The sequence below is a fragment of the Pithys albifrons genome, chromosome 2, assembly GCF_047495875.1.
Source record: "Pithys albifrons albifrons isolate INPA30051 chromosome 2, PitAlb_v1, whole genome shotgun sequence".
Classification (NCBI taxonomy): domain Eukaryota; kingdom Metazoa; phylum Chordata; class Aves; order Passeriformes; family Thamnophilidae; genus Pithys; species Pithys albifrons.
The window spans coordinates 113635425-113661440 of NC_092459.1; the positions used below are offsets into that span (position 1 = coordinate 113635425).

The 26016-nt window shown below is 44.0% G+C and overlaps 1 protein-coding gene across 4 annotated transcripts; it reads right to left on the minus strand.

Annotated features, from left to right (window-relative positions):
- Positions 1–26016, minus strand: LOC139685383 (estradiol 17-beta-dehydrogenase 2-like). Of its 4 annotated transcripts, none has more exons than XM_071582143.1 (4): positions 25547–26016; positions 12455–12598; positions 11145–11248; positions 1–3617 (listed from the first exon to the last, which is right to left on the minus strand). In XM_071582143.1, exons 1-3 carry the CDS (start codon positions 25938–25940, stop codon positions 11148–11150), a joined length of 639 nt encoding a protein of 212 aa, XP_071438244.1. In that variant the 5' UTR covers positions 25941–26016; the 3' UTR covers positions 1–3617; positions 11145–11147. The 4 variants fall into 4 exon arrangements, with proteins under 4 accessions (XP_071438244.1, XP_071438242.1, XP_071438243.1 ...); XM_071582141.1 differs by lacking the exon at positions 1–3617 and adding an exon at positions 3638–7717; XM_071582142.1 differs by lacking the exon at positions 1–3617 and having other exon boundaries at positions 10541–11248.

The window sequence follows — 26016 nt, forward strand, 5'->3', positions numbered from 1 at the left end:
TAGGAAGAACTTGAAAATCTCCAAAGAAAATGAGAAGAAAAGCCTATCACAAATGGCAATTGTGTGTTCTACTTTCCAAAGCATTTCATTTCCTTTCCTACACAGTGATTTGGCATCTAAAGGAGAAGGGGTTGTCAAAACCCTGATGAAACCAGGCTCAAGTTTGGGCAGTACAGCCTAAGAACCAACAGTCTTCCCTAGTCCTGCAGGATTTTAATCCCAGGCATGGAAGAAATCAAACCAGTTATTTGCCCTGTTGTGGCCATACTACAAGGAAGGGCAAACACTTGGCAGAGGTTAACAGAGAGCCAAACACAGATTCTGGAGCTGGCTTTGTGCAGCCTTCTCCTGATTAAAAGACTCAGGGAGCAGCTTTAAGTTACATCACAAGTTTTGTCAGCATGGACATGGGCAAGGCAGTCCTGCTCTACCCTGGTCTCCCTGTCCTCTCCTGACAAGCCCCTATGCTCCTTATGCTCCTTGCTGTGTTGTCCTGGCCCCTCTGGGACTGCCCATCCCTCACCAAACAGTTTCCTGGGCACTGTCAAAGAATTACTCGATGGTGTCCTTAAGTGGGCTGGATTTTACAGCAAGCGGAGGAATGAAGCAGCAGCATGAAAGTCAGCATTGGCTTAAACTCTTAGGGTTCAGAATGCAGGTATATGTAAAGGTGCTAACTCTTTTGAAGCCAAAAGGCATTCTTAATGTTTATGAAATTAATAATGTATCAAGTGCTTTGTTGTGGAGGCAGATGGAGGAAAAAAACAGCTTAACATTGCACAGTGAAAAGTTTTTAAGATTTGCTGGTTTCAATTACACTTTTACTTTGTTATTCCATAGTCCTGTGTTAGCAATAGATTTATACTAGGACAATTCCTTGGATTCTACTTCCCAACTCCTTTTCTCTCTTTTTTTTTTGTTTTTTTTTTGTTTTTTTTTTTTAACTAAGAGATGACTTTATATACAAATGTAGCCATTTGTAAGCACTAATATATTCAGTAACATTTCCCTGTGTGGTACATTTATACTGGAAATCCAGAAATGAGAAACTCTGAAATGCCAGCATTCTTAGAATGCTGTCTCCATTTGATTTCCTTCTAGCCTGAATTTTCATAACACTCACATTTGGGTTTCAGTTATACACTACACTGGCTGATGAATATTAAATAAGGTCTACAGATATTTCTTGGCTTTGCTTTTACAGACTCTGCTTGTACAGAGATTTCTATTTTGACAGTGCCCTTCTTAGTGCCCTCTATTCCACTCTTTTATTGTTCCCGGGTTGTTCTGAGAGACAAGTGACAGTGTGAGACAGGAGGAGAATGATTACATTTTGCAGTGAAATTATACAGAGTAGAAAATCAATAGTTAGATGCTCCCTGGGACTGCCTAAAACTTCTTTGAAGAATAATTAGCTTGCAAGAGAGCTCTGGTAGCTGGAATTCCTCCCCAACTCTGTATGCATAAGATAAATTTAGTCTGGAATAAGCAGTGTGCTTTGAGGTCTCTTCACCAATCTGGGGAAATGATTCACATGGAGAGAATGAAGAAGTTGGCCAGAAGGGCTGTGCAAGAAAACCTGACTGACCACATCCATCCTGGACTGACAAGAGGGGAACAAGCAGGAACAGAAACAGTGAAAATCAGCAGAGCAAAGCACAGGTGGGAGTTGGGTGTGGGGCTCAGCACCTGATGATCCAGGTGACTCTGTGCAAGGGCAATTATCCACTGGACTGGCAGTCCCGTGGAGCAGAGCTGATCAACTACCAGTGGGGAGAGCCCAGCCCACTCAACAGGTGTAAGTGTTCACTTGATGAAGCAGCAGCATCAGGTCCAGGGCTGTGTTTAAGCAAACTGCCTTATGTGGAGCTCAGGAAAGCCTTCCTGAACTCAGAGGAGATGATGGAAAGCAGTAGAGGATTCTGCCTCAGCCCCACCACCGTATCCTGGATTCCATTCTATGTTGGACCCTTTTCAATATGCAGAACATCCTTCTGGGATGTTGTTTCAGGTAATCCTAAAGCTGGGAGGTGAAGTGTGTGGATTAATAGCTTTGTTAGTGAGAACAGAGCTGACCTCGGAGTGACAGCAGTTCTGCTCTCCAGAGCTGTCAGTACTCTGTCTTTCAGAAGCATGAAAATACACTTGAACTGCACAGAAAACTGCTGCAAGAGGTGTCATAGCAGTTTGGGCCAGACTAAGTGACATCTAATCAATTAATTAGCTCCCCAGAAGAAAGGACTAATGAGGCTCAAGAACATTCTGGAGGCATAATGTAGCAGGTATTGAGATAGAGATTTGAGATAGATCTAACCAAAAAAGAGAACAAAGCAGCACAGCAGTAAAAGAAGTCACTGTAGCAGAAATGAGCACAGCATATCAGAGAATGATTCAGGGGTTTCACTCAGCCATGGAGATTGATGTTTATTTTTTATTGGCATTTGCAGCATTCTTAAAGTTGTAAGTATCGTATGAAAACACATCTTTGTTTTGCTTAGGTTTGGTGTGTTGGATATTTATTGTTTGTTTGGGGTTTGGTTTTATCAATGTATCCATTCTTAGGAACTAGGAAAACATCCAGGTACATGTGTAGCATTAAGCACATGACTCAGCCCCTCTCCAGACACAGATGTCCCTCACTCTTAATTAAATATGTGCTAAAGTGGTCTGTTGGAGCAGAGCCCGGGAGGATTGTGTGCAGGTCTGAGCTATCAGCCCAAAAGTGGTGCTAGCAAGCAGGTCTAGAATTATAGACCTGCCAGTGCAACTCCAGTTCCTGGAAAAACACTGGAACAAACAACTGACCTCTTTGTGAGCACTTAAGAGAAAATGAGGGGATGAGTAACAGGCTGATTTTTTTTGAGATGCAAAAGTTTGTTTTGAATTCTGACTGTGCACTTGTGTAAGGATGGAATGGATGAAAATACCTGCATGCAAAACTGGTTGGAAAACTGATAGGAGGATGTTTCAGGGGGAGGTTCTGAGGAGGCTCTTTTGTGTCCATGTCTTTTGTTTCAATGTGGGACCTGACTGATGAAGGAAGCATGAAATGTAATCTTGCAGCTGGCACCACATTGGAAAGGCTTTGAGCACATTGGGGAGGATTAGAATTCATTATGATGTTTCAAGTGGAGATGGGGTAAAAAATCCACCATCACCAGCTTGCCATTCAGCTGGGACAATGCATTGTCCCTCTGCTAAATGCAAACTGATGTATTGCAAGAAACTCTTAATATGGGTTATTATATATACCAGGTTGGGGACCACCAGCAACATGTGTAGTTGATTTATCAGTAAGGATGAAAAATTTTGATGGCTCACAAGCTGATCATTAATAAACACCACCATGTTGTTACAGAAAAGGCACATTAAGTGTATGAGCAGGATTGTTCCCCCTGTGGAAAGTGCAATATTGCAGCAAACAGGAGCACAGTATTTGCTTTTTCCCAGTGAACTTCGAGGCTGAGCTGGAGAGCAGTTGAGTGTGAAAAGGAATGCAGTTAAGACTGATACAAAGTCCAAAAGTCTTGATCTGCCAAGGAAGATTGAGGAGGTTTCATCCTCAGGAGAGAAAGACTGAGGGGAAGACTGTATTTCTCACAAAATTTTGCCAGTTGCTGCAAAGCAAAAGAGGAATGATTTTTAGTCTTCCTGACCCTGGCAGTTAAGACAAGAAGCTGTGGGCAGAATTGCTTCCAGGAAAACTCAGGGTACTTTAGTAATTAATACGATACTAAGGGAGTGTGAAGGACCGGAGCAGATTCTGTGGGATAGGTCTCTGACTCTTTCAAATTAAGGTAATCCTCTGTGTCAGGCATTCCCTCTTTCCCCCGTGTCACACCCTGTAACGCCCCAGCGGCTTCCCTGGGCTGTCTGTGCAGAGGGCAGGCTCTGGCATCCATTGGAAAAGAGGCAAAGGAGTGGAGACTTCTTCTTCTGACAAAAAGATTCATCCATAGCAATCAGTATTTAAGGTTTTGTTTAGTGTCTGAGGTTTGTTCTGCTGGCCCTAGGCAAGATAGGATTATTATTCAAATTCTCATAGGAAGCCTGTAACTTTCCCTGTATTGCTGAGTTATCAGTATTTGCATCTGTTGGGGTATGTTTGTGTGGTGACTGTGTTGAAACTCCAATGGGAAATGGTATTTCAGGCTTTGCCTTGGGCACGAGTTGACCTGTGATACCGTGAAGTGCAAAGTGCATCCAACTGGTACAGTGGAAAGTTGTGAGTTGTTTCTTAAAAAAAAAAAAATTCAAAGGCCAAAACAACCCACCTACCCAGAAGACATTGTTCATCTCAGTTGTGTTTTTTCATGTTTCTTGTAACTGATACAACAGCACTGCCCATAGTTATTGTTTGCTATTTTTCTTTTGTCCCTAGGAAATGCCAAAATAAATTAGACACATTATAGCAAACTAATCTTGAGACTACACATTTCAGAGTTCCTGTGCTCTGGAACATGGAATCCAGGCTCCTCGGACAGATGCTGCCTGTGGCAGTGGCTGTTGCAGACAAGCATCTATAAATGGCACAACTTCCCCTGCTTGGGAGGTTTAGGGGACAGGATTTTGGATGGGGGAAGTGCCCCCCTCCCCTCAGGCTTTGCAGAGGGGAAGGATGTTTGCAGGCAGATCTGCCTTTAGTAGAGATTATTTTTCCTCCCCTTGTGCTTGTCAATTTGGAGATTCTCTCAGCTTATTTCCAAGTCAGTTACAAGCCTTTTAAATGAGCTTTATTCTGATGCACCACTAGGATGTTTATACAAGCTTTTGGCTCTTAGAGAGATGAAAGCAAAAGTTAAGGCAAACTCTCTCTGCCTATAATCAAGCTAAAGAATAAGGATTGTAAGGAAAGCCTGTGGCTCCTTAGAACATATGCTTTGTCCTGTGGTATGACACCAATAACATCTCATAAATTACATGGTATGAAACTGCTCTGGGGCAAAACTCAGCAAAGCCACTTTGACACCACCAGCCTCAGTGTGGTGACTCCATGGGACTGGTGCTGTCCCACCCTGACACCAGTTCTGCCTTGTTCCTCTGTGTGGTTTTCTGTCTTATGCATCACTTCATTAACTTATTGATGAACTCTCAAATCAGGAGCTGCTGCCAAGTCATTCCTTCAAGGAAAGACTGTGTGAGAAGCACAGGATCCACCTGTGTGTGATCTGCAAGACCTTAGAAGTGCTGAGCTGTCTCCAGAGCAGGTGAGATCACAGGTGGCTCCATCTGCACGTCTGGTGCAAGGAGAGCCTCGGGGCACAGCACCTGTGAGTTTAACGGGCTCTTACAGAGCAGCAAGTCCCGCCTCTCCTGAGACCTGTCATCTCCAGCACAACCAGGACACTCACTATGGCGTGGCCACTTGTGCATGGCTGGGTTTTGTAGGCACAGGAAACCCCAGTCTTGCCTTTCTTTGTTGCAGAAGGAAGTGGGTAGTAGAGATGCAGACGATACTAACTATGGCTTACTGGTGTTGAGCTAAATATAAAATGACCTGAGCATGGCAAGCACATAAGAGGGCTCTGTAAATGTTTATATTGATTAAACTATTAACAAGAATAGCAAATCCCATTACACTAATCATTATTTTGCTTCCCTGCCCTCTCCTCCCTCTTTGTCATCCTCTGGATGTTTTTCCTTGAAAAAAATAAACACGGGAAGAGAAGATCTTGCCTCAGGCTGTCTGAAGCACCTCCCATTGTTTGCGGTGGGTGTGACTGGCCTCTGACTTGAGCGGAGCTCTCTGTGGGAGTGACCTCTGCTCAGCAGGGGAAAATCAGGAGAAAAGTGCTCCCCAAAACAGAGACAGACTGCTGGTAAGGCAGTGACTGTGCTGGAGAGTATTTTACCCAGGGTGATGCTCTCTTAGTATCTTCGGACAGGCATTCAGACATCCAGAAAGGAATAATATTGGCTCGTAGATTACTAACATGATTTTAAATGGTGAAAGGTTGTGCTCATGTAATCAACTTCCCTCTGTTTCTCTGTCACCACCAGCATTTTGGTTCTGTCTGGAAACAGTTTTACAGTGTTACCCTGGAAAGTCTGTTGCAGTTGAAGTCCAATTCTGTGCTTTCGTAATAAGGTTAAAGAATGGAAGTATTGCAGTGGAGATTGGGCCGAAAGAACAGGTCTTGGATGATCAGTTCTTTCTGTCTTAAATGTAGGACACATGATTTGGTGCTAAAGCTTTTTTACTTTAAGCAGACTTATAGCCCAATACACTTGTATAAAATTAATAAAAGTGATATATTGGAAAATACTTATTGAAATTAGTTGGAGTTTTTTTCTGAAAATTTTCATCAAAATTTGGAATACTTTCAGGAATTTCTTAATCTTTAATTTCAATGGCAGCATGTTTTGGGGGGATGTGTCCCAAAAGATGTTGGCAAAATCTTTTGGATAGGTTTGTAGGCTTGACTAGCCAGTTACTTTAATTTTTTCTTTTTTGTGTGTTATACGTTAATGATGAAACATTCAAGACTATTTAAAGAATTCAAATCCCTCATTCCCACTCAAATTAAAAGCATCTGGGCATTCAGATCCCTTAGTCAGCTTCAGCACTCTATAACTTCAGCATTAGTTTGATATAACTAATTTGTGTTAAACATACTTTTAAGTGCAGTTATATTATAATTTATCTCCTGGTGGTATTGCCTCACAGTCATAATTTTATGCTTGCACGCCATAATTCCCTGTATCCCAGTGGACTGGAAAGCTTTATAAACAAATGTAGGCCATGCCTGAATCCTCAGGCAAGCTGAACTCCCGCTGAAGTCTCCAGGAGCTTTGCTCACATAATGTCCCTCATTTCAGACCAGGAACACTCCTGTGTGTACCAACAGGCACCATTCCTTCAGTGACAGCCACTCTGGGGGGAAAGCAACAGCCCACACATGCCCCCTGCAATAATTGGGAGGAGGAAATAATGGTTATCAACTGTAATTGCATGGGGTTGTGTGCACAGAATGGAATTATGCACTGAGGGAGTTGACTACTCTGGCTCAAAACAGGGTTCTGGCTAAAGGAAATGTTTCTTGGGGCATTCTGCAGGATATATGGGTTTGGCATTATTAATCTAATTGGTTACTTGCCAAATGTGTAAAGATTGAAACCCCAAGCTTTTAATTCAGGATTTTTCCGCTTTAGCATGTGCTCTCTCAGTGCTTTGATGTTCTGGTATTAAAATGTTTGTTTTCAGTCTGGCTTGATATTAAGCTTGTTTAATGTCTTATAGAAGCTGTTTTGAAAGCTTTACTTTTCCCCTCTGGATCCAGCTCCCTGGGTGGGTGATATCTCTTACCATCAGTCAGACAGTTGTGAGTTGTGGCTTTAGGTAATAAAAACCAAGCCCTAGCATTTTTCTTCCCAGCAGAGTTCTTCCTTTATTTCCATTCACCTCAGATGTTTTTTCCTCTGTGCATATCCCAGTGTGGATAGTACAGCACTGTACTGTGCAGCCCCAAATTTCACTGTCTCAGTCTTCTCTTACAGATTAGACTTGCAAAGGAAGTGGAGACCTATCTCACAATTCCAAAGGTGCTTTCTGTCTTCATCCACAGGTTTTCATTGTCTGGCAATTGAAGTCACCACTCACAATCCTCCACTGTCAGGACTTTGTTGCTTCTGATCCCAGCTATGCTCCTTCCCACAGCATTTTTATCTTGTGGCATGACAGTGCTACTGTGTAGTGCTCCATGTGTTTCCTTCCTGCCTGAAAGACATTGGGAGAGTTTCAGCTCTTTAGTGCTGTTCACTCATGTCAACTGGGTTCATTCCTGCTGCCCCTTATTGTGTCACCCTTTATTGGGGTAATGTAGATTAGCTCAATGGCAGTTGAGGAGGCAGAGACACTCAGGCACTCTGTGATCAGAAGGCTCATCCAAGGCAAAGGACTTGATTTGGAGTAACACCTTCACTTTTAGCTACTCCTGTGTACAACATGCCAGCACAGTATTGGTCAGCAGTTCACCTCATATACATGGAGAGATTGTACTGGCTACAAGGCATCCATATTCTACAGGTGGCTCTCTGCTCCTTAAGGATGCATTCATCAGTCACCTCAGACCTTAAGAGATCCAAACAGCCCGGAACCGCAGCCCGGAACCGCAGCCCGGCATTGGGGTTGGTCACCTCAGACCATAAGAGATCCACCCACACACTGTCATCCCCAGAATTCCCCCTCTCTGTAATTGTGCTACAAAAATGGCAGCAGCATCTTCTGCAGGGCTCTTAGCAGAAGACCACCTGCACTTGATGTTAACAGCAGCACAATTGTCACAGTCACAAAAATCCACAATCCAATCTTCACCATATATAAAAACCCTTCCAGTTAAATTCCATCTTTAAAGCAACTTGTTTAGCCACCTTCACTCTTTCATTCACTCTCTCACTCTCAATTTTCCTCCTTTTTTTATTCATACAACACATGCTCTAAAAATCCTCAACCTTCATTACCTTGAACCAGTGACAGAAACTTAATTGCTGCAGCATTATTCTGTTTTACTTAACTACTACCTTAACCTTCTACCAACTTAACATCACTCTGCTAACTCAATTAACCTCTTAACTTTTTATTAAATTAACATTACTCTGCTTACTTAATTCTTAACTTTTTAACAAATTAAAAATCTTATTCTATTTACTTAACATCTTAATTTTCTTAACAAATTAAAAACATTCCTGTAAGTAATGTCATTGGTGCACCAAAAGACTTAAAAAATCTTAACAGAAATATAACCACACCAAACAATATTATTTCTATAAACTAGTTATGTTGCATTAACCTTCTGTATGTAAAAGAACAGACCTTAACCATTCTAACTCTTGTAGTTTTTGTGTTACTTGCAGGAAATATGCAGAGATTTGGTCCCAGTTGTTCACTATATTGACAGTGAGGGATTCCAGTAATATGAGTAACACCCCACGTGTCTAAAAAAAGTTTTTGTTCCTTTTGCTATATAAGAAGGAGCAACATCCATTTTAATTTGCTTTGGTACTCTTAGAACTGCAAAAGTTCTTTGAAAATGCCCAATAGCATCGGTTTGAAATACATCTATTGCCACTTGGTGTTATGGATTTGAATCTCAGGGATCCAACTGAAAGCCTAATTTCTTGACCTCTATTGAAATTTTAGGAAAACTTGTTGCATTTGCAAATGTCCCTCAAATGTTCTACTGACTGATCTGATTCAGTCAGAGGGGATGCTGTTCACGTCCATCGCTGATCTCTTTTGCTTCCCTCTATCCCAAGGTCTGACAATTGGGAGGGAGCAGGGGATTAGTAACTGACACATCAGTAGTAAATGAAGATGCATTTTCAACTTTTTAAGAGTTTTTCCAAGTTACTTTTAGTTTCATCTTCAGCAATTCTTTCGAGTTACTTTCAATTCAGTTCCAGCTTTAGCAATTTCTCTAGCAACTTCTGACTCATTATTTTTCTTATCAGTCTAAAACTGCACCGTCAAAGCATCCCTTAAAATCCTTCATGTCATCAATAAATCAAAGGCCTTTTTCGAGATTTTAGTAGCTTAACGAATTCAGTTCCACATCTTGCTTATTTACAACTAGTTCACACACTGTGAGGCCTTGCATTTTAACCTTTTTTTTTTCTTTTCCTTGAAGACAAAACTAGAACCTCCTCTTGATATCTTTCAACTCAGGATTATTCCCAAAGGCTCACCTGAAAGTTTTCCTTCCAGGTGTTCTCTGTCGAAGGTCCAGACCATTTTAGTTATATCTTGACACCCCACACTGCACAATCTTTTCTGTGATACTATCACAGCGAAAACTTCTACTTTGGGAAAACAGCCTGAGAGATGATTAATCTCTGTTGTAAATCACACAGTTTGGTGTTCGCCGGTTCTTTGGCATGTCGAGGGGTCACCATTTATTGGGGTCACCCTTTATCAGGGTAATGTAGATTATCTTCGTGGCGGGTGAGGAGGCGGAGACAGTCAGGCTGCAGCATGATCAGAAGGCTCACCCAAGACAAAGGACTTGATTTGGAGTAACACCTTCACTTTTAGCTACTCCTGTGTACAACATGGCAGCACACTATTGGTCAGCAGTTCACCTCACATACATGGAGAGATTCTACTGGTTACAAGGCATCCACATTCTAAAGGTGGCTCTCTGGTCCTTAAGGATGCATTCATCAGTCACCTCCGACCTTAAGAGATCCAGAGAGCCTGGAACTGCAGCCTAGAACTGCAGCCTGACGTTGGGGTCACTCACCTCAGACCATAAGAGATCCACACAGACACTCACACTGTCATCCCCAGAGGCCCTTTCCAGCCTCACTCCTGCTGCTGCAGCAGCCACTGGTGACACAGTGCAGGGGACAGCAGGCTATATCCACCTTTATGTTCCACACAGCAGCCAGAGCTTGCTTTGTGACCCAGATCCAGAACTCAGGGGGGTCAAAGACACTACTGAGAACCAGACACCATAAGGTAGTGTTAGAGGGAGAGCCAGGAATGTCCTCCCATTTAGCAAGAAAAGATGAGATGAACCAGTGGGGACAGTGGCAAATCATCTCTGGTGCTGTCTGGATTTTTATTTTATTTTTATTTTTTCAGTTATCTCTCCTGTCATAAAGCCTCAGTTAGTGAATCACAGGGTGCTTTGGGTGCTTTCTGTCAAGGAGGGATGTTGGAGAACACATTATTTCAGCTGGTTTCCTAGCCATGTGCTGGAGTAAATGTAATTCAGGAGCCTGCACAGCCTGCAACAGTGAGGATACAGGAACGGGGGAGAGATGATCCAGCAAAGAAAAACACACAGGATATTTTTGGTTTTGCCCTTTAAGAGCAAGTACTGTGCCTCGTAAATTCCAGTGAGATGCTGGAGAGCAGCTCTGCCTTGGTGCTGGAGACTGAACTGGCTGGTCTTGTGTTTGCTTCTGATCTGAACCTACTGCTGTGCCCTGGGCTGGACTCCTCAGGGCCAGATTGATGCAGAAAGGCAGAGTCTTTGAGGGGTCAGAGGGCTGGAGGGGCAGGGAGCTGCTCCCAGGCTGCTCTCCCAGCCCTATTCCTACTGGGAGGTCAGCCTTCCTTGTTCCAGCAGAGGTCAGAGCTGCTGATGCTGGAGGTGCTGGTTACCTCTGTCAAGCACTAAGCTGTGAGCCTGCTGTCTCACCTCTCAGTTTCTGGACTTCAGTAGAGGCACAAGGAGCCGTGGGCTTCTTCTCAGGAAGGTCAGGGCACAGGTCAGTGGGCGAAAGAGGACTGTGACGCAGAGAGCTGCCAATAGAAAAGCGACACTTTTTTGACCACTAACTGGATAGCAAAAGAGCATTAATATGCCAGAAAAAAAGGGCATCTTCAGCACAGCCTTTATGGGCTTTTGATTCCCAGAGTGACCCAGCCAGGGGCTGCTCATGGGCTGAGCTGCCTCCACCCTGTGCAAATGTGCCCCTCAAAGTGAACTAAGCAATGGAAGGCAGCAGCAGGATGGCCACGGGCACTGGACCCCAGTGCTGACTGCATGGCATCCAGAGCAGGGGCTTGTGGAGAACAAGGAAACAGGGGGACAATCAGGGAGCTGGGAGAGAGGTTTCTTAACTGTTTACTACATCTTTCTGTGAGGTACTGCATGTCTAATACTTACAACATGGAAAGGAGATAACTACTTTTTCCTACTATTTCATGGAGTGCTCAGCTTCCTGCTCTTACAATATTTTTGGTTATTGTTCTTTTAATAAGAACAGAAGGTGCACTGGGACACCACAGCCAGAGCCATCCCTTCCCCAGGGCCAGTCTGCCTCCGGGGTGGAGGCTCTTACAACACAAACATCTTCAAATGCTGACAGTCTTGCAGAGGAGATTTAGCATGCAACTAAAACTAAATATTATTTTTTGTAATTTATAACTTGGATAAATAATTATAAATGAATGTTACATATAATTAAATAAGGCCATGCTCTAATCAGAGGGTTATTTGTAATTGGGAAGTCTTTCTTCCTACAACAAACCCCTTCCAGAGAAAGCTAAGGCAGCAGTATCTTGAGTGTGAAGAGCAAACTGGGAGGAGAATTTCTGCCCTCTGATACAGGCCCTGTGCTGCCAGTTACTGAATTGTATTTTGGTGCTGGAAGTTGTGGGATTTTATTTTCCGTATCAGGAGGAGAGAGCTGAGGTGATTGCTGGGGCAGTGGGGGCTTTGCAGAGCTGATTCTGCACATGCTGTCTCTGTCCTACACAGGCAGACTTAATTGAAAGTCCAGTCCGGGAGAGCAAGAGTTTCCCAGGATATTAGCTAACACTTTTAAACTCACATTTTAAGCTGTCCATGACCAACCCTGGTGGGGAATAGCCATGAAAAAGGGCTTTGTTTTCACAGTTGTGGAAATAGTGTTAAGTAGAACAATGGTATTGGCTACAGCACTGTAAAGACATTTTCTCCCTCAGCTAGACATTGTCAGAGAAATGCAATATATTCAGTTGTACCTGGCTGTAATAAGTAGTTCCTCCATGGAACCTTGACAGCTTTCTTGTGTTCACAAGAGGTTTTTATCTCAGGTAACCCACATGTGTGTGGTGCCCCTTCTTCCCAAATCAGGATCGATGGCTTCTTCATCATCCCATACATGCCTGGAAAATAAACAGGGTATGAGCTAAGTTAACTCATCCAGGTCATTCTGGAATTACATCATGGTGTTCCTCCAAAGTCATAACAAGTACAGATGAAATATGGTCATGTCCAACTAATTCTAATTAAAAGTCTGAATGTAATGAGCTCAATAGCAGAGATACCCAGTGGGAAGGAGGGGTCCATAGTGTGCGAGACATACAGCATTAGAAGTAGAGCTGGATGAAAGATACTTATTCCTCCCCATGTCCACTGAAATGGGTTATTACATATTTCATTGGAATTTCAAATCTCTATTTTTAATCAGTTCCTTGAAGTTATTCTTATGAAAGCTTTGCAAGTGTCTCCATCAGTTATATAACAGGTTTTCCAGAAGAAACAGGAGAAAGCCATGCTGTATGAACAAGCTAATGCACTTCAAAAGGTTCAGCAACATGCTGGGATGTCGGATTATTTGCAGAAGGTCAAATCAATTTTATGATCAGGCAAACACTAGCAAATTGCTTTTCTTAGAAGCAAAGCAAGTAAAGTATTTTCCAAGAAATATGCTTGAGGAAAAAACAAATGGCATTTATTAGAAAGCATCACTCAATGAGACTTGCTCTCTTTAAGTCACTTACTCCCTGTGTAATGGCAAGCCATTAAGTCCAAATATCACATGGGGCAAATTCAGGTATGAAAGTGTTCTACTTTGTAGAGCAAATGAATCAGAACTGGAGCCTTTCTGTCTGTGGTGTAGGGAATAATCTTTGAGAGGGGATTTTTACCTGTTTGCCTCCAAGGGAGAGAGGGGAAAGAGTGGCTGCTGTTTGAGGAGATGGTGACTTCCTGCTTTAGGAAAGAAGTGCCCTGCCCTGCTTTGGGAAGACAGACAGAATAAGGTATTAAGAGAAATACATCCTCAGTGTCTACACAAGAGCCCAAGGAAAGCCCTGGATGATGTTTTACTGGCCAGTAATTGTCCTTCTCAGAACTTTGCCTTTCTGCTTCTCAGAAAGCAGAGCTAAGACTCAAAGTCCTCTTTTACCTTCTCCCATGTTTTAGGTGCGGGTCAATGCATCGACCTGTTTTGCATCAGACAGTGTGAATCCACATGAGTGACGCAGACAGGCATGATCTGTGCCCTGGAGCTGGTGCCAGGAATAAAAATCTGCTGGAGAGGTCTAAAGAGAGATGCAGAGAGCAAATGGATTGCAGCAGCATTCCTCCTGCCACCCCTGTTTCCAGCATCCAAACATTTAGGGACTTCTGTAGCTGGTTGGTTGGTTTTTTAAGATCTTAATTTATTCTCATATTTTTTTATATGCCTGTATTTTTATTTTCTGGACCTTACATAAATAACACTGGAGTCTTCTGTTCTTGAATGGATGGATGGATGGATGGATGGATAAGAAGGACACAGTCCCTCCCTTTGCAGTTTGATACCTGGTAAATTAGTCAATGTTATATTATGGTTATTGGAACTGCTCGGGAATTTTACATCACTGTGTTTATTCATTGGAAAATGTGGTCTCCACAAATTTAAAGCAGGATGGAAATTTCAGTCTCTGATGAGGACTAAAAGCTGTCTCAGTTCTGTCTTGGGTAACAAGAGAAAAATGCTTTTTTAATATATGTAAATATGAAACCCCAAATGTGGCCAAAGGAAGGAGAGGAAGGCAAGTAAACTGAAAGGAGTTTTAGCTTTATATTCATGACATCTCAATTAATTTAATGATGATACTTAAATGGGAGCCAGGAAAACAAAGCTGGAATGAAGGACAGGCACTTGGACTCTTACAGTAAAAGGGCAGTTCAAATCCAGAACAGATTTTTACACGGTCTAGAAAAGTCAGAAATTCTTTGGGCTATATTTTGGCACTGCTCTAGGGCTTAAAAATGGACTTCTGTGGGGTGTGTGTTGTTTCCACCTTGAGGCAAAGGCAGACTGAAACTCAAACACCAGCACTGAGACTTGGAGGGAGAAGCCTCTGGGGGAGGCAGTCAGGGGTCATGCCTGTCAGACATACAGGTCTAAATGTCTGCATTATCCACTGGGAATGGTTCTCTGAGGACAAACTCTTTTACAGAAGAAAATATGAGGACTATTCATTATTGAAAATAACTAATTTTTTTATTCATCAGTCTGTTGGTTTAAGAAGTTAATCACATCTGGTCTGGGGTTAGAAATTAGTGCTGCCTGGCCCAGCTATTTGATGGGATACTTTTGTGTTGGACAGCTCATAGATTTCAAACTATTTGACCAAATTAGAGCAGTGAATACTTAAGAATAATAAATGTAATTCTAGAAGCTAGGACAAAAACACTCAAAAATGGAAGGAAGGGGTTTGTTTCTTTGGTTGGTTTGAGGGATATTTTGACAGTATCTTCATAACAAATTTTTTGACTAATGATAGTTAAGCATTGGGCCTAAAAGGTTTTCACCACGTGCATTTATAATTCAGTAGATGTGAAAAACAGGTTGATTTTTAACCCTCTGGTGGCAGATCGTTGCCTGGTCAAAACTTATACCTTTTTTTGAAATCAGTATTACTAAGTCAGCCTTCCATGGAGTGACATTCAGCTCTGTGCTGGGACTTCTGAGAGCTTCAGTACCATGGGCTGTACCTGCCAGACATTTCCTCTCGGAGCCTCCCCAGGGAAGCAGAGGAACAGGGAGCTCCCAAACAAAGCTCCAGGGGCTAAGCTGACCATAGACCTGCCCCAGGTCCTCTGTCCTGCTTCAAGAACTCTGTTCTTGCCCTCATTTTCCTACTGAAAATGCCACAGCAACTCTTCTGTGTTGCCTGGGAGTTTGCAGAATAGTAAGTGTTGGGAAACCAGTTTCAGTTACATGGGAAATATCAAGCTAGTAGATTTAAAATAAATAAACTATTGATTCAGAAGTTCTGTGATCATGTAGATAACTTATTTGTATCAGGGAAGTATTTGATTATTTATTAATTACTATTTAATTATGTAATGTATTAATATATAGAAGTATTCAATTTTTATGCATGTTCAGTCTTACTACGTATTTCAAATTAAATCTCTAAGCATATGTCTTAGAATTGTTCAGGTTTCTGTCTCCAAACACTGTAATGTGGGAAAACAGAGTTGCAGAAATCTTTTCTCTCACTTGGTTCCCTTTCCCTGTTGAAACTGATCTCTGAAAAATTTTCCTGAAGGATTGATGTTAAGAGGTGGAGTAAGAAAATACAGGTGCACACACACTTTCTGACAAACTGCATCATTTTGAAGAGAGACAGATCTGTAGAACTCTTGGAGATTTAATCCTGGTATTTTTCAAAAATATTTGTCTGGTCAGAAGTTGTCCAGCTCTGGTTATTGAAAGAACATGTTTCTAAACTGGTGCAAAGTTAAGCTCTTGTCTGGGATGTTTTCAAATTAGTGTAAAGGTTGTGTTAAATCTGTGATTGTTTCCAATGGCTTAGAGAATCAGAGAGGAGTGTAGCATCATGCATAAGTGATAAATAGCTTCTAAGATACTTTTGGTTTTATTTTTCCTTGCATCTCTAATCCTACCACTGCAATTGAATGAAAATGTGTTGATTGTTTCAAGAATGACATGTCATAAATATATATATCTTTCTGGCAATCTCTAAAAATACTCCTCAGTTTTGTGTGATTTAATGATTGATGAAGCTTGGAAATCAAACTCTTGTCTGGAGTTGTGAGATAAACTTACACTGTGGGTCTAAAATTCATCTGGGCTAAGTGGGGGCAGTGTGAACAGGGCACTGCTTTAGGATGCTTGAGAAGGCTTCTGGCAGAATTTAGGAGCCAGGGTAACATAAATGTCCAACTGCCTGGGCTTTGTTTTAGTTTCCATTTGAGAAATGAGCCATTTCTGTTCATGTCTGCAAACATAAATTTTGGAAGGTCAGGGCAACATACAGCTCTTTCACCTCCTTCTCTTTCCATAATATACTCATGCCTGGTACTTGTGGTGAGCACAGCAACATGTTCTGAACAGATGCAAATAAATAACCCACTTTTTAATGTATGTCAGACCAATGTGCACTTTTAATGATTGCTTAAAGGGCTTGGTTTGCAGGCAGAAATGCTCCAGCCATCAACAGACAGCAAAACAAAACGCTGGTGTGCAGAGCAGGGCTCACAGGTGCCTGCTGCATTTCACAACAAACTCTCCTGCTTCCCTGCCCATGGATTTCTGCAGGGCTGGCTGCCTGCTTTGCTCTTCTGAAGACTTAATGAAGTTCTCTCACCCATAAATTACAGGTCAGGCCAGCTGACCAGACTGATCCCTGACAGGATTAGACATCATGGTCATGTAGAGTCCTGGGGACTCTGCACAGGATCTGAAGCACTTGGCCTTCCAGTCGCTCCGGCGGCTGCAGGCAAGTGTTGGCAGCAGCAACGTCATGTGGGGATGGAGGTTCTGAACCCAACTGGGCTCTGCCCACCGGCAGTGAGTGGGGGACGGGGACGGAGGAGGAGAAGGGTTGCTGCAGCTTTTCTGGGTTGTGTAACTCTTTAGTCATGAGGTTTTATGTGCACGTCCAGGGTGCTCAGCTCCTGGCAGAGAAGTTGTCTGTTGAAACAAGAGAATTACAAAAACACTTCAAGGAAGTGAAAATTGGCCTCCCATAAAATGTCCAGAGGTGCTGATGCATATCTTCTTTTGGAGAAAGAAAAAGGCAAAAATGCACACTGACTATAGATGATGCATCCATTCTTATCTTTAAAAACAAGCTTTTAATAGGAAGCTCCCCTTCATCTTAAAATAAATAACTCCTCCCAGCCTATAGTTTCAGAACTAGATCAGCTTTCTCTGTCTGGATTGTTTCATAGCCCTGATGCTGCTGTTTCAAAGTGCTTCTCTAGTTTTGATAAATCCCCAAGAGACAGGAAGGCAATATAGTTGGAAGCCTGTTTTTTGAAGACTTCTGGATAACCCATGTTAAAGGCACAAAACCATAGCTACAAAAATTAATAATTGGACTCATAACTGAGCATGGCCATTTGCAGCCTGGAAAATGGCCTGATTTATCCAAGGTGGCCTGCAGTTGTTGTAGCTGAGTGGAGTTAAATAATGCAGTACTCTTTAATATTGCATGAGTATATGATTTCATTTGCTTTATTCATTCCTACTGGGTTGTAGTTCATTACAGTCAATGACTCCTGCAGCTGTTCAACCCATCTCTGCAGCGAGTGGGAATGGCAGGATGTTGTGACTCTTCCTTGCTTGTGCCATGTGCTAAGTTATACTGTTCCAAAAGGAATCACAGAATCATAGAATTGATTGGGTTGGAAAAGACCTCCAAGATCATAGAGTCCAACCCTTGGTCCAACTCTAGTCCATTTACTAGATCATGGCACTCAGTGCCATGTCCAATCTGTGTTTAAAAATCTCTAGGGATGGTGAATCCACCACCTCTCTGGGCAGCCCATTCCAATGCCTGATTACTCTCTCTGGAAAGAATTTTTTTCTGATATCCAACTTCAATTTCCCCTGGCAGAGCTTAAGCCTGTGCCCCCTTGTCCTATTGCTGAGTGCCTGGGAGAAGAGACCAGCCCCCACCTGGCTATAACTTCCCTTCAGGTAGTTATAGACAGTGATGAGGTCACCTCTGAGCCTCCTCTTCTCCAGGCTAAACAACCCCAGCTCCCTCAGCCTCTCCCCATAGGGCTTGTGCTCCAGTCCCTTCACCAGCCTTGTTGCTCTTCTCTGGACTCGCTCCAGCACCTCAATATCCTTTCTGAACTGAGGGGCCCAGAACTGAACACAGTACTCAAGGTGTGGCCTCACCAATGCAGAGTACAGGGGAAGGATCACTTCCCTGGTCCTGCTGGCCACGCTATTTTTGATCCAGGCCAGGATCCCATTGGCCTTCTTGGCCACCTGGGCACACTGTTGGCTCATGTTGAGCTTCCTGTCAATTAGTACCCCAAGGTCCCTTTCTGCCTGGCTGCTCTCCAGCCACTCTGTGCCCAGCCTGTAGCGCTGCAGGGGGTTGTTGTGGCCAAAGTGCAGGACCCGGCACTTGGCCTTGTTGAACTTCATCCCATTGGAATCAGCCCATCTCTCAAGTCTATCCAGATCCCTCTGCAGAGCCCTCCTGCCTTCCAGCAGGTCGACACTCCCTCCCAGCTTGGTGTCATCAGCAAATTTGCTGATGATGGACTCAATCCCCTCATCTAAATCATCAATAAAGATGTTAAACAGGACTGGACCCAACACAGACCCCTGGGGAACACCACTGGTGACCGACCGCCAGCTGGATGCAGCTCCGTTCACCAGCACTCTCTGGGTCTGACCCTCCAGACAGCTCTTAATCCAGGAGAGGGTACACTTTTCCAGGCCATGGGCTACCAGCTTTTCCAGGAGTATATTATGGGAGACAGTATCAAAGGCCTTGCTGAAGTCCAGATAGACCACATGCACAGCCTTCCCCTCATCCACCAGGTGGGTCACCTGATCGTAAAAAGAGATCAGGTTGGTCAGACAGGACCTGCCCCTCCTAAACCCATGCTGGCTGGGTCTAATCCCTTGTCCACCCTGAAGGTGCTGTGTGATTGCACTCAGGATGAACTGCTCCATAACCCTGCCAGGTACGGAGGTCAGGCTGACAGGCCTGTAGTTGCCAGGGTCCTGCTTGCAGCCCTTTTTGTGGATTGGGGTGACATTCGCCAACCTCCAATCATCTGGGACCTCCCCAGAGAGCCAGGATTGTTGGAAGATGATGGAGAGTGGTTTGGCAAGCTCTTCTGCCAGCTCCTTCATCACCCTGGGATGGATCCCATCTGGTCCCATACACTTGTTAGGATCCAGCTGGCTCAGTAAGTCAGTAACTATATCCTCCTGGAACACAGGAGGGGTATTCAGCTCCCTCTCCCTGTCCACCAGCTCCAGAGGCCAGTTGTCTTGAGGGCCACCTGTCTTACTGGTGAAAACTGAGGCAAAGTAGGTGTTAAGTACCTCAGCCTTCTCCTCATCTTCCTTAACTATATTTCCCTTCAAGTCCAACAGAGAATGGTTTTCCTTGCCCCTCCTTTTGTTATTAATGTATTTATAAAAGGACTTTTTGTTATCCCTAACTGAAATAGCCAAATTTACTTCAAATTCCACTTTTCTTTCCCTAATTTTTTTCATGCATGACCTAGCTCTATCTGTAAATTCTTCGTAAGTAGCCAGCCCTTTTTTCCATAGTCTGTAAACTTTCTTTTTATCCCTGATTTCTTGCAGAATCTCCCTATTTAACCACGCTGGCCGTCTTCCCCTCCGGCTGGCCTTTCGGCACACTGGGACAGCCTGTTGCTGTGCATTCAAAATCTCCCTCTTAAAACATGTCCATCCCTCCTGGACCCCCTTGCCTTTAAGGGTTGTTTCCCAGGGTATGCTCTGAATCAGTTCTTTGAATAGGCCAAAATCTGCTCTCCAGAAGTCCAAAGTAGAGGTTTTAATGGTGACTCTCCTTACATCCCTGAGGACTGAAATTTCTATTATTTCATGGTCACTATGCCCCAGGCGGCCTCCAACCACTACATCATCTACCAGCCCCTCTCTGTTTGTAAACAGTAGGTCTAGCAGGGCCTTCCCCCTGGTAGGCTCATTTACCAGTTGATGAAGGAAATTGGCCTCTATACACTCCAGGAACCTCCTTGACTGCCTCTTCTCTGCAGTATGAAGCTCCCAGCAGATATCTGGCAGGTTAAAGTCACCCACAAGAACAAGGGCTGGAGATTTTGAGACATCTGCCAGCTGCTTGTAGAATAATTCATCCCCTTCATCATCCTGGTTGGGCAGTCTGTAACAGACTCCCACAAGGGTGTCAGCCTTGTTGGCCTTGCCCCTGATTCTGACCCACAGGCACTCAACCTTGTCACTGCTGACCTCAACTTCAACAGAGTCAAGAGACTCTCTAACATATAAAGCCACCCCTCCACCTCTCCTTCCCTGCCTGTCCTTTCTGAAGAGCTTGTAGCCCCCCATAGCAGCACTCCAGTCATGTGATTCATCCCACCACGTTTCTGTGACAGCAACTATGTCATAGTTTTCCTGCTGCACTATGGCTTCCAGCTCCTCTTGTTTGTTTCCCATACTGTGTGCATTGGTGTACATGCACTTCAGCTGGGCCACTGATTTCATTCTCAACTCGGGCTCTATGCCCTTAGGCTTATCTCTGGAGAGCCCAGTTTCCGTCCCTTCCCCCTTCAAACCTAGTTTAAAGCCCTCCTAACCAACCCTGCCAACTTATGGGCTACAGTTCTTTTGCCCTTCCTAGATAAATGAAGCCCATCTGCTTTGACAAGACTGGGCAACACGGAGTTTGCCCCATGATCAAAAACCCCAAAATTTTGACGATAGCACCATCCCCTAAGCCACCTATTGGTAAGCTGGGCTTTCCTAAACCTCTCCTCATTCATCCCAGCTAGCACAGGAACTGAGGCAATTACAACCTGTGCTCCTGTCCCATGAAGAGATCGGGTCAGTGCCTTGAAATCTTTTTTAATTACTCTGGTACTCCTTTTATTAATGTCAACACTTCCAACCTGGACAACTAACAGCGGGTAATAGTCTGAGGGTTGGATAAGCTTAGGAAGTCTTTTGGAAGCTGAACTTTCCCTTTGCTATGAGTTTGGGAATGACTGTATGGCCTTGCCTTTATCTTAAGTTAACTACAGCATGCAAAAGTCTGTGTTACCTTCTAGTAAAATAACTTGATTCACTGTGTTAACATCCTTAGGAAGCAAAAGAGTTTTTACAGCATGTTCACTGCACAAGGGAGTGATTCAAATGTCTCTGTCTCCTGTTCAGGCCCACGGTAGGGTCTTACTTTCTGGATCTGTCACAAGAGTGCCTTCCTGGACTAAACTGTTTGGCAAACCAAAGCTGGTGGATGCTGAGGGAGAGGTGCAAGGCATGGGAAAGTACCAGGAGAGCAGCTACCCCTGCTACCTACTGCAGAACAGAGCTGCAAAAGCAGCCTGACCTTTAGAAGAGGTGGAGGCTGTCCAAGAAGCCCTGGGGCTGCTGGAAGCCTCAATACCTCAGTGCCCTGTGGTACTGTTGACACCTTCATTGCCCAGAATTAGCTCTACTTGCCCAGGCTGGTGTTACTGCCCTCACAACTCTGCTCAGAGGGATTGCATGAGTGTCCCATGGTGCATAGAAGAAAGTAATCAGCTGGATTAACGACATTTGCCTTTTTAAACTGATTAAATGATCAGGTGATCTTGCCTGGACTAGATGAAGGAGAGGTAATGAGAGCTGCTTTGCCAGCAGCATTATGGGGATGAGGACAGATGGCCAAGGATGATAGTCCAGTATTTCCCACGGGTCTAGCTGTCTGCACAGGGAGATTTCTCCAGGCTCTTGGAGCCTGCAGAACAAGGTTTGGAAGCATGCACTTCCTACTGATCTGAAACACCATGGTGAAGTGCAGGGTGAGAAAGAGTCTTTCAGATACAGGACCTAACATTATTTAGGAATTACTATTATTCATTTGCATCAGTTATTTCTCTGCTTGTGAAAAAGTTACTGTCTTTCCTATTTAAAAGGTAGGGACAGAGGAAAGCTGGCAAGTACCAAAGAATCCAGCAGGTGTCATGTCTTATCTGAGTTTCAGGTACGAGAAAAGAAATCCTGATCCTAAGACAATCAACAAGACTCCTGCAAGCAACTTGGTCATGGCAGAGATCTGAACAGAGGGAGACTGGGCTGCTTGAGGCATTGCTTACATTGACAATCATCTTCCATGCAGAAACCTGAGATACTACAGAGCAATGTCCTGTCATAGAGGATGCCCCATCCCTGAAAGTGTTCAAGTCTAGGCTTGGTGGGGCTTTGAACACCCTGGTCTAGTGGAAGGTATCTCTGCCCATGGCAGAGGGTTGGATGTAGGTGGTCTTTAAGGCCCCTCCCAACCCAAGCACTTCTGTGATTCTGTGACATGTTCAGTACTGATTTTGCTTAGCCCTGGACTGTTGTGCTTGTGTGTGTGATGAGGTGAACCCCATGGCCCTGTGACAACAGAGGCTGCAGCAATTAGTCAGACCAGCACTCTGGTTCTCTGAATGACTCTTCACTCAGGTCAGGTTGCCATCAGTTTGGTCTTTTTTCCTCCTTGCCCTGCCCCACCCTCCCTGCAGTCAATCCTGAAAATTATGAAGCAATTGCCAGAATTCCCAGGCACCCTGCCCAAAGAGCAACACGCGCAGCAATTTCTCAAGCAGCTCAATCACTGAGTGCCTGGACACGATGCCAAGAGTACTTGTGATATCTGACAGTACAAGTCAACTATCAGCAATTAAACCTCTGTCTCTCATCTTTTTCCTCTGTCTCTTTGACCTCTTGATCACAGAGCAAGTTTAAACATCTCATCTAAAGGCACCAAAGGCTAAAAGCCAGAATAATCAAAGGATTTTCTAACACAAGATAAGCTATCACAAAACAAACAATAAATTGGAAGGGGGCTGACTGGCATTTCTCTGTATCTTTGCATTGCAATCTCTTTAGACTTAATAGCACCTTATTCATTTCTGCTATCACTGCAAAATAAAGGTGTTAGCCTTCCTGAAAATTTGGGTCTGTGGGCCTGTACTAGAATAAAAAATAATTATTTTAGCTGTCATAAGTATTTTATTTCTAGAAGGAACCATGACTCAGGGATTCTGTCTCCACAATGTTACTTTGAAAGGCATTTAGGATGAATTTCAAAAGCTTTGATTATATTGAACAAGTGTCTTTTTATTTACATTAGCAAAGATATAATGGTAAAAATGTCCTATGAGGACAAGTGATTAAAAAAACCTCATAAATACTAGCACAGGATTTCCTTTCTTTAGAAACCACAAACTGCATAGGAGATGTTTTTAAAGGGACAAAGTTGTATAAAGGTCCTGCTGTATCTGGTCCCTGCAGCACAAACTCTCATCTCCTGTCCTGGGGCAGATCCTGCTGACCAAACTGCATGTTGCATGTGATGAGCTACCAGGGTAGGCTTTTGATTTGGTTTAGGTTTTTTGCATTATCAGTCGGCTGGTGGCGAATGTTCATGTTCACCCAACCCATGCCAAAAATATTACAGTAAATTTTGCAGAATAAATACCAGCACTTACTCAAAACTGTTAACAAAGATATCCAATAAAACTGTGAGATTTCTTTTTTGTTTTTCTTTTCTTTTTACGTTCCCCCTCATGATATACTGCTTTGATCTGCCATGCAATTGGGTCAGCACTTGGGAAATACATTTTAACACCCTCATCTGTGATGTGAATATTATGCAGGAGATCCTTACTGTAAAACCTCATGGATCCTACAATAGAGCACCCTGTCAAAAAACAAGAGCCCTGCAAAAGTCCTTAACTAGCACAGGGACCAAACTACTCAAAAGCAAAAGGGACAGGTATCACTGGGCCAGATTGTCCCCTAATTAGAACAGCACAGGCACACAGAAATCACCAGCTCCCACAGAGCATTACTGGTAAAAAAAGTGCCTACTGTTCATTTCCAGAGCAGGATTATGCTGATACTCTCAGTCTCGGGAGCTTTTAGGCCTTGCCCACACAGGCAAGTTTTGCCAGAATAAATTCATTAGGGCAAATTAGCCTAAATGCTTGTGCAAGCAGCTGAGCATTGAGTCCAAAACCCCGTGCTGGTGTGCAGGGACTGCTTCCAGGAGCCTGCAGGCTGCCTGGGATGGGGGATGTATCCTGGACCCTGCAGAGCTGCACAGGGTCTGATCACAGCACTGCTGGTCCGCTGGAACCTTCTGAGGAGAAAAGCATTGTGAGACAACCTGAGCCCCTGGGTCCTGGGTGGCTGTAGCCACCAGCAGGTGTTAGCTGGGGTTCCCTACCACCTCTCTGAAGGGTGTCTGCCATAGGAGAGGCTTCATGGTGTGTGCTCTGACTTCCAAAATGTCCTTCCTCTGCAGGCTCTGGGAGCACAGAGAAAACTTTCATTGCTGGGCAGCAAGGAAAGGGTTTTACTTGTCATGGGGATGCTCTCAGACCTCACCTCTGTGAGTAGGCAGAGGCTGCCCTGGGGACATCTCAGGGGAAGCTTTGGAGAAACCACTGAGAGAAGAGCAAGGAGGAGAGGGATGGAGAAGGAAGGAGGCAGTATGGGGAAGCAGAGAGAGCTTTGCTGCCTAAAGGTCCTCTAGGTAGGTGGAAGAAAGGGGCTGGCCTCTTCTCTTGTAACCCCATAGTCCTGAGGACAATGAAGTTACAGCCTTGATGGCTGAGGCTGAATTTTCTGTTGTTCTCAAGAGGTGTAAAATTTTGACCATGAGCAGAGAGACTCCTCGACAGCAGTGGTAACTCAGCAAGGGCGTAAGCCAGCCTGTCCATCAACACCCTTCCTGTCAAACCTGGAACAAACCAGGGAGATTTTCCAGCAGGAGTGCTTACAGCCATCCCCTCAGTAGGACTTGCTGTCCCACGCGAGCTCTGCAGGCTGCTTTCAGTCAGAAATTATGGCAGTGGGGTTCAAAGAGACTGCCCCAACCTGCCAGCTGAAGCTGTGACCTGGCTCATTCTTATGAATCCCACAGTAGCCAAGAAATCAAGAGGGAACTTGCATTTTTTTAATCCAGAAGAGGTTTAAAATCAGACACATGCCTTCATCTCAGGTCATTGTCTGGGTCTTTGCTCCCCTTTGTTCATCCCTGTTTCTTCCCAAAGTGAGTCCAGCCCTCTGTGCCTTGGTAGGACCTTCTCCCCCTCATTCCTTGGCCTATCTTGCCTTCCTCCAGGGACTGGGATCTACTGGGGCCTTTCACAGACACCAAAGCAGGCTCTTTCCCCTGGAAAAAGCAAAATTTTTGTTTCGCACAGCAAAATGCAATGCAGTTAGAGTGTTATAACTATTTTGTAAAGCATTCTTGCCTCCCTCATTCGTTGAACTACAGTGATCTCACAATCTCATACATTTTAATTTCTACTGTAGGCACAATCCACAAGTTTGCCTTAAAAGTTACCTTTCAGGGATAAGTGGCTTTCTACAAAGGTTTTCACTGTCTTCTGATACTCATCTTCAGTCATGTGGAGCTGGGCCTCCTCTGTCTTTGAAGAGCACTCTTCTATAGCTGTCCTCTTCTCTCGAGTGGGCCAGTGTGCAGCAGACACCCTGAAACCTGCTTTATCCAGGTTCCTTGTAAACATCCTCCCAATAGAACTGTTGGACACGAGAACTACAACTGCTCTTCCCTTCACATCAACGTTCCTTTCCACGGTGCTGATAGAGAAGATGATAATGAAGCAGGTCAGGAATGCGATGGAAATGCAGGCGAAGGCATAGAGGAGGCAGGAAAGGGTCATGGCCAGCACTAAGTCTATGGCCAGCAGGAAGCAATGCTGCAAGAGGAAAATCATGGTTAGAAGGATTAGGTGCTGCCTCCTTGTTCTCAAGCGAGCCGAGTAATCTGCCAGGAGTCACCCCGTGCGTTCA

Excerpts from the sequence above, each read along its gene's own strand:
- LOC139685383 (XM_071582143.1), bottom strand. The coding sequence starts at position 25,940 with ATGATTTTCCTCTTGCAGCATTGCTTCCTGCTGGCCATAGACTTAGTG. Across the intron at positions 12,599-25,546 it reads AAGCCACTTATCCCTGAAAG|GCATGTATGGGATGATGAAG; the intron begins GTAACTTTTAAG and ends TTTATTTTCCAG. Across the intron at positions 11,249-12,454 it reads GAACTACTTATTACAGCCAG|CTCTCTGCGTCACAGTCCTC; the intron begins GTACAACTGAAT and ends TTCTATTGGCAG.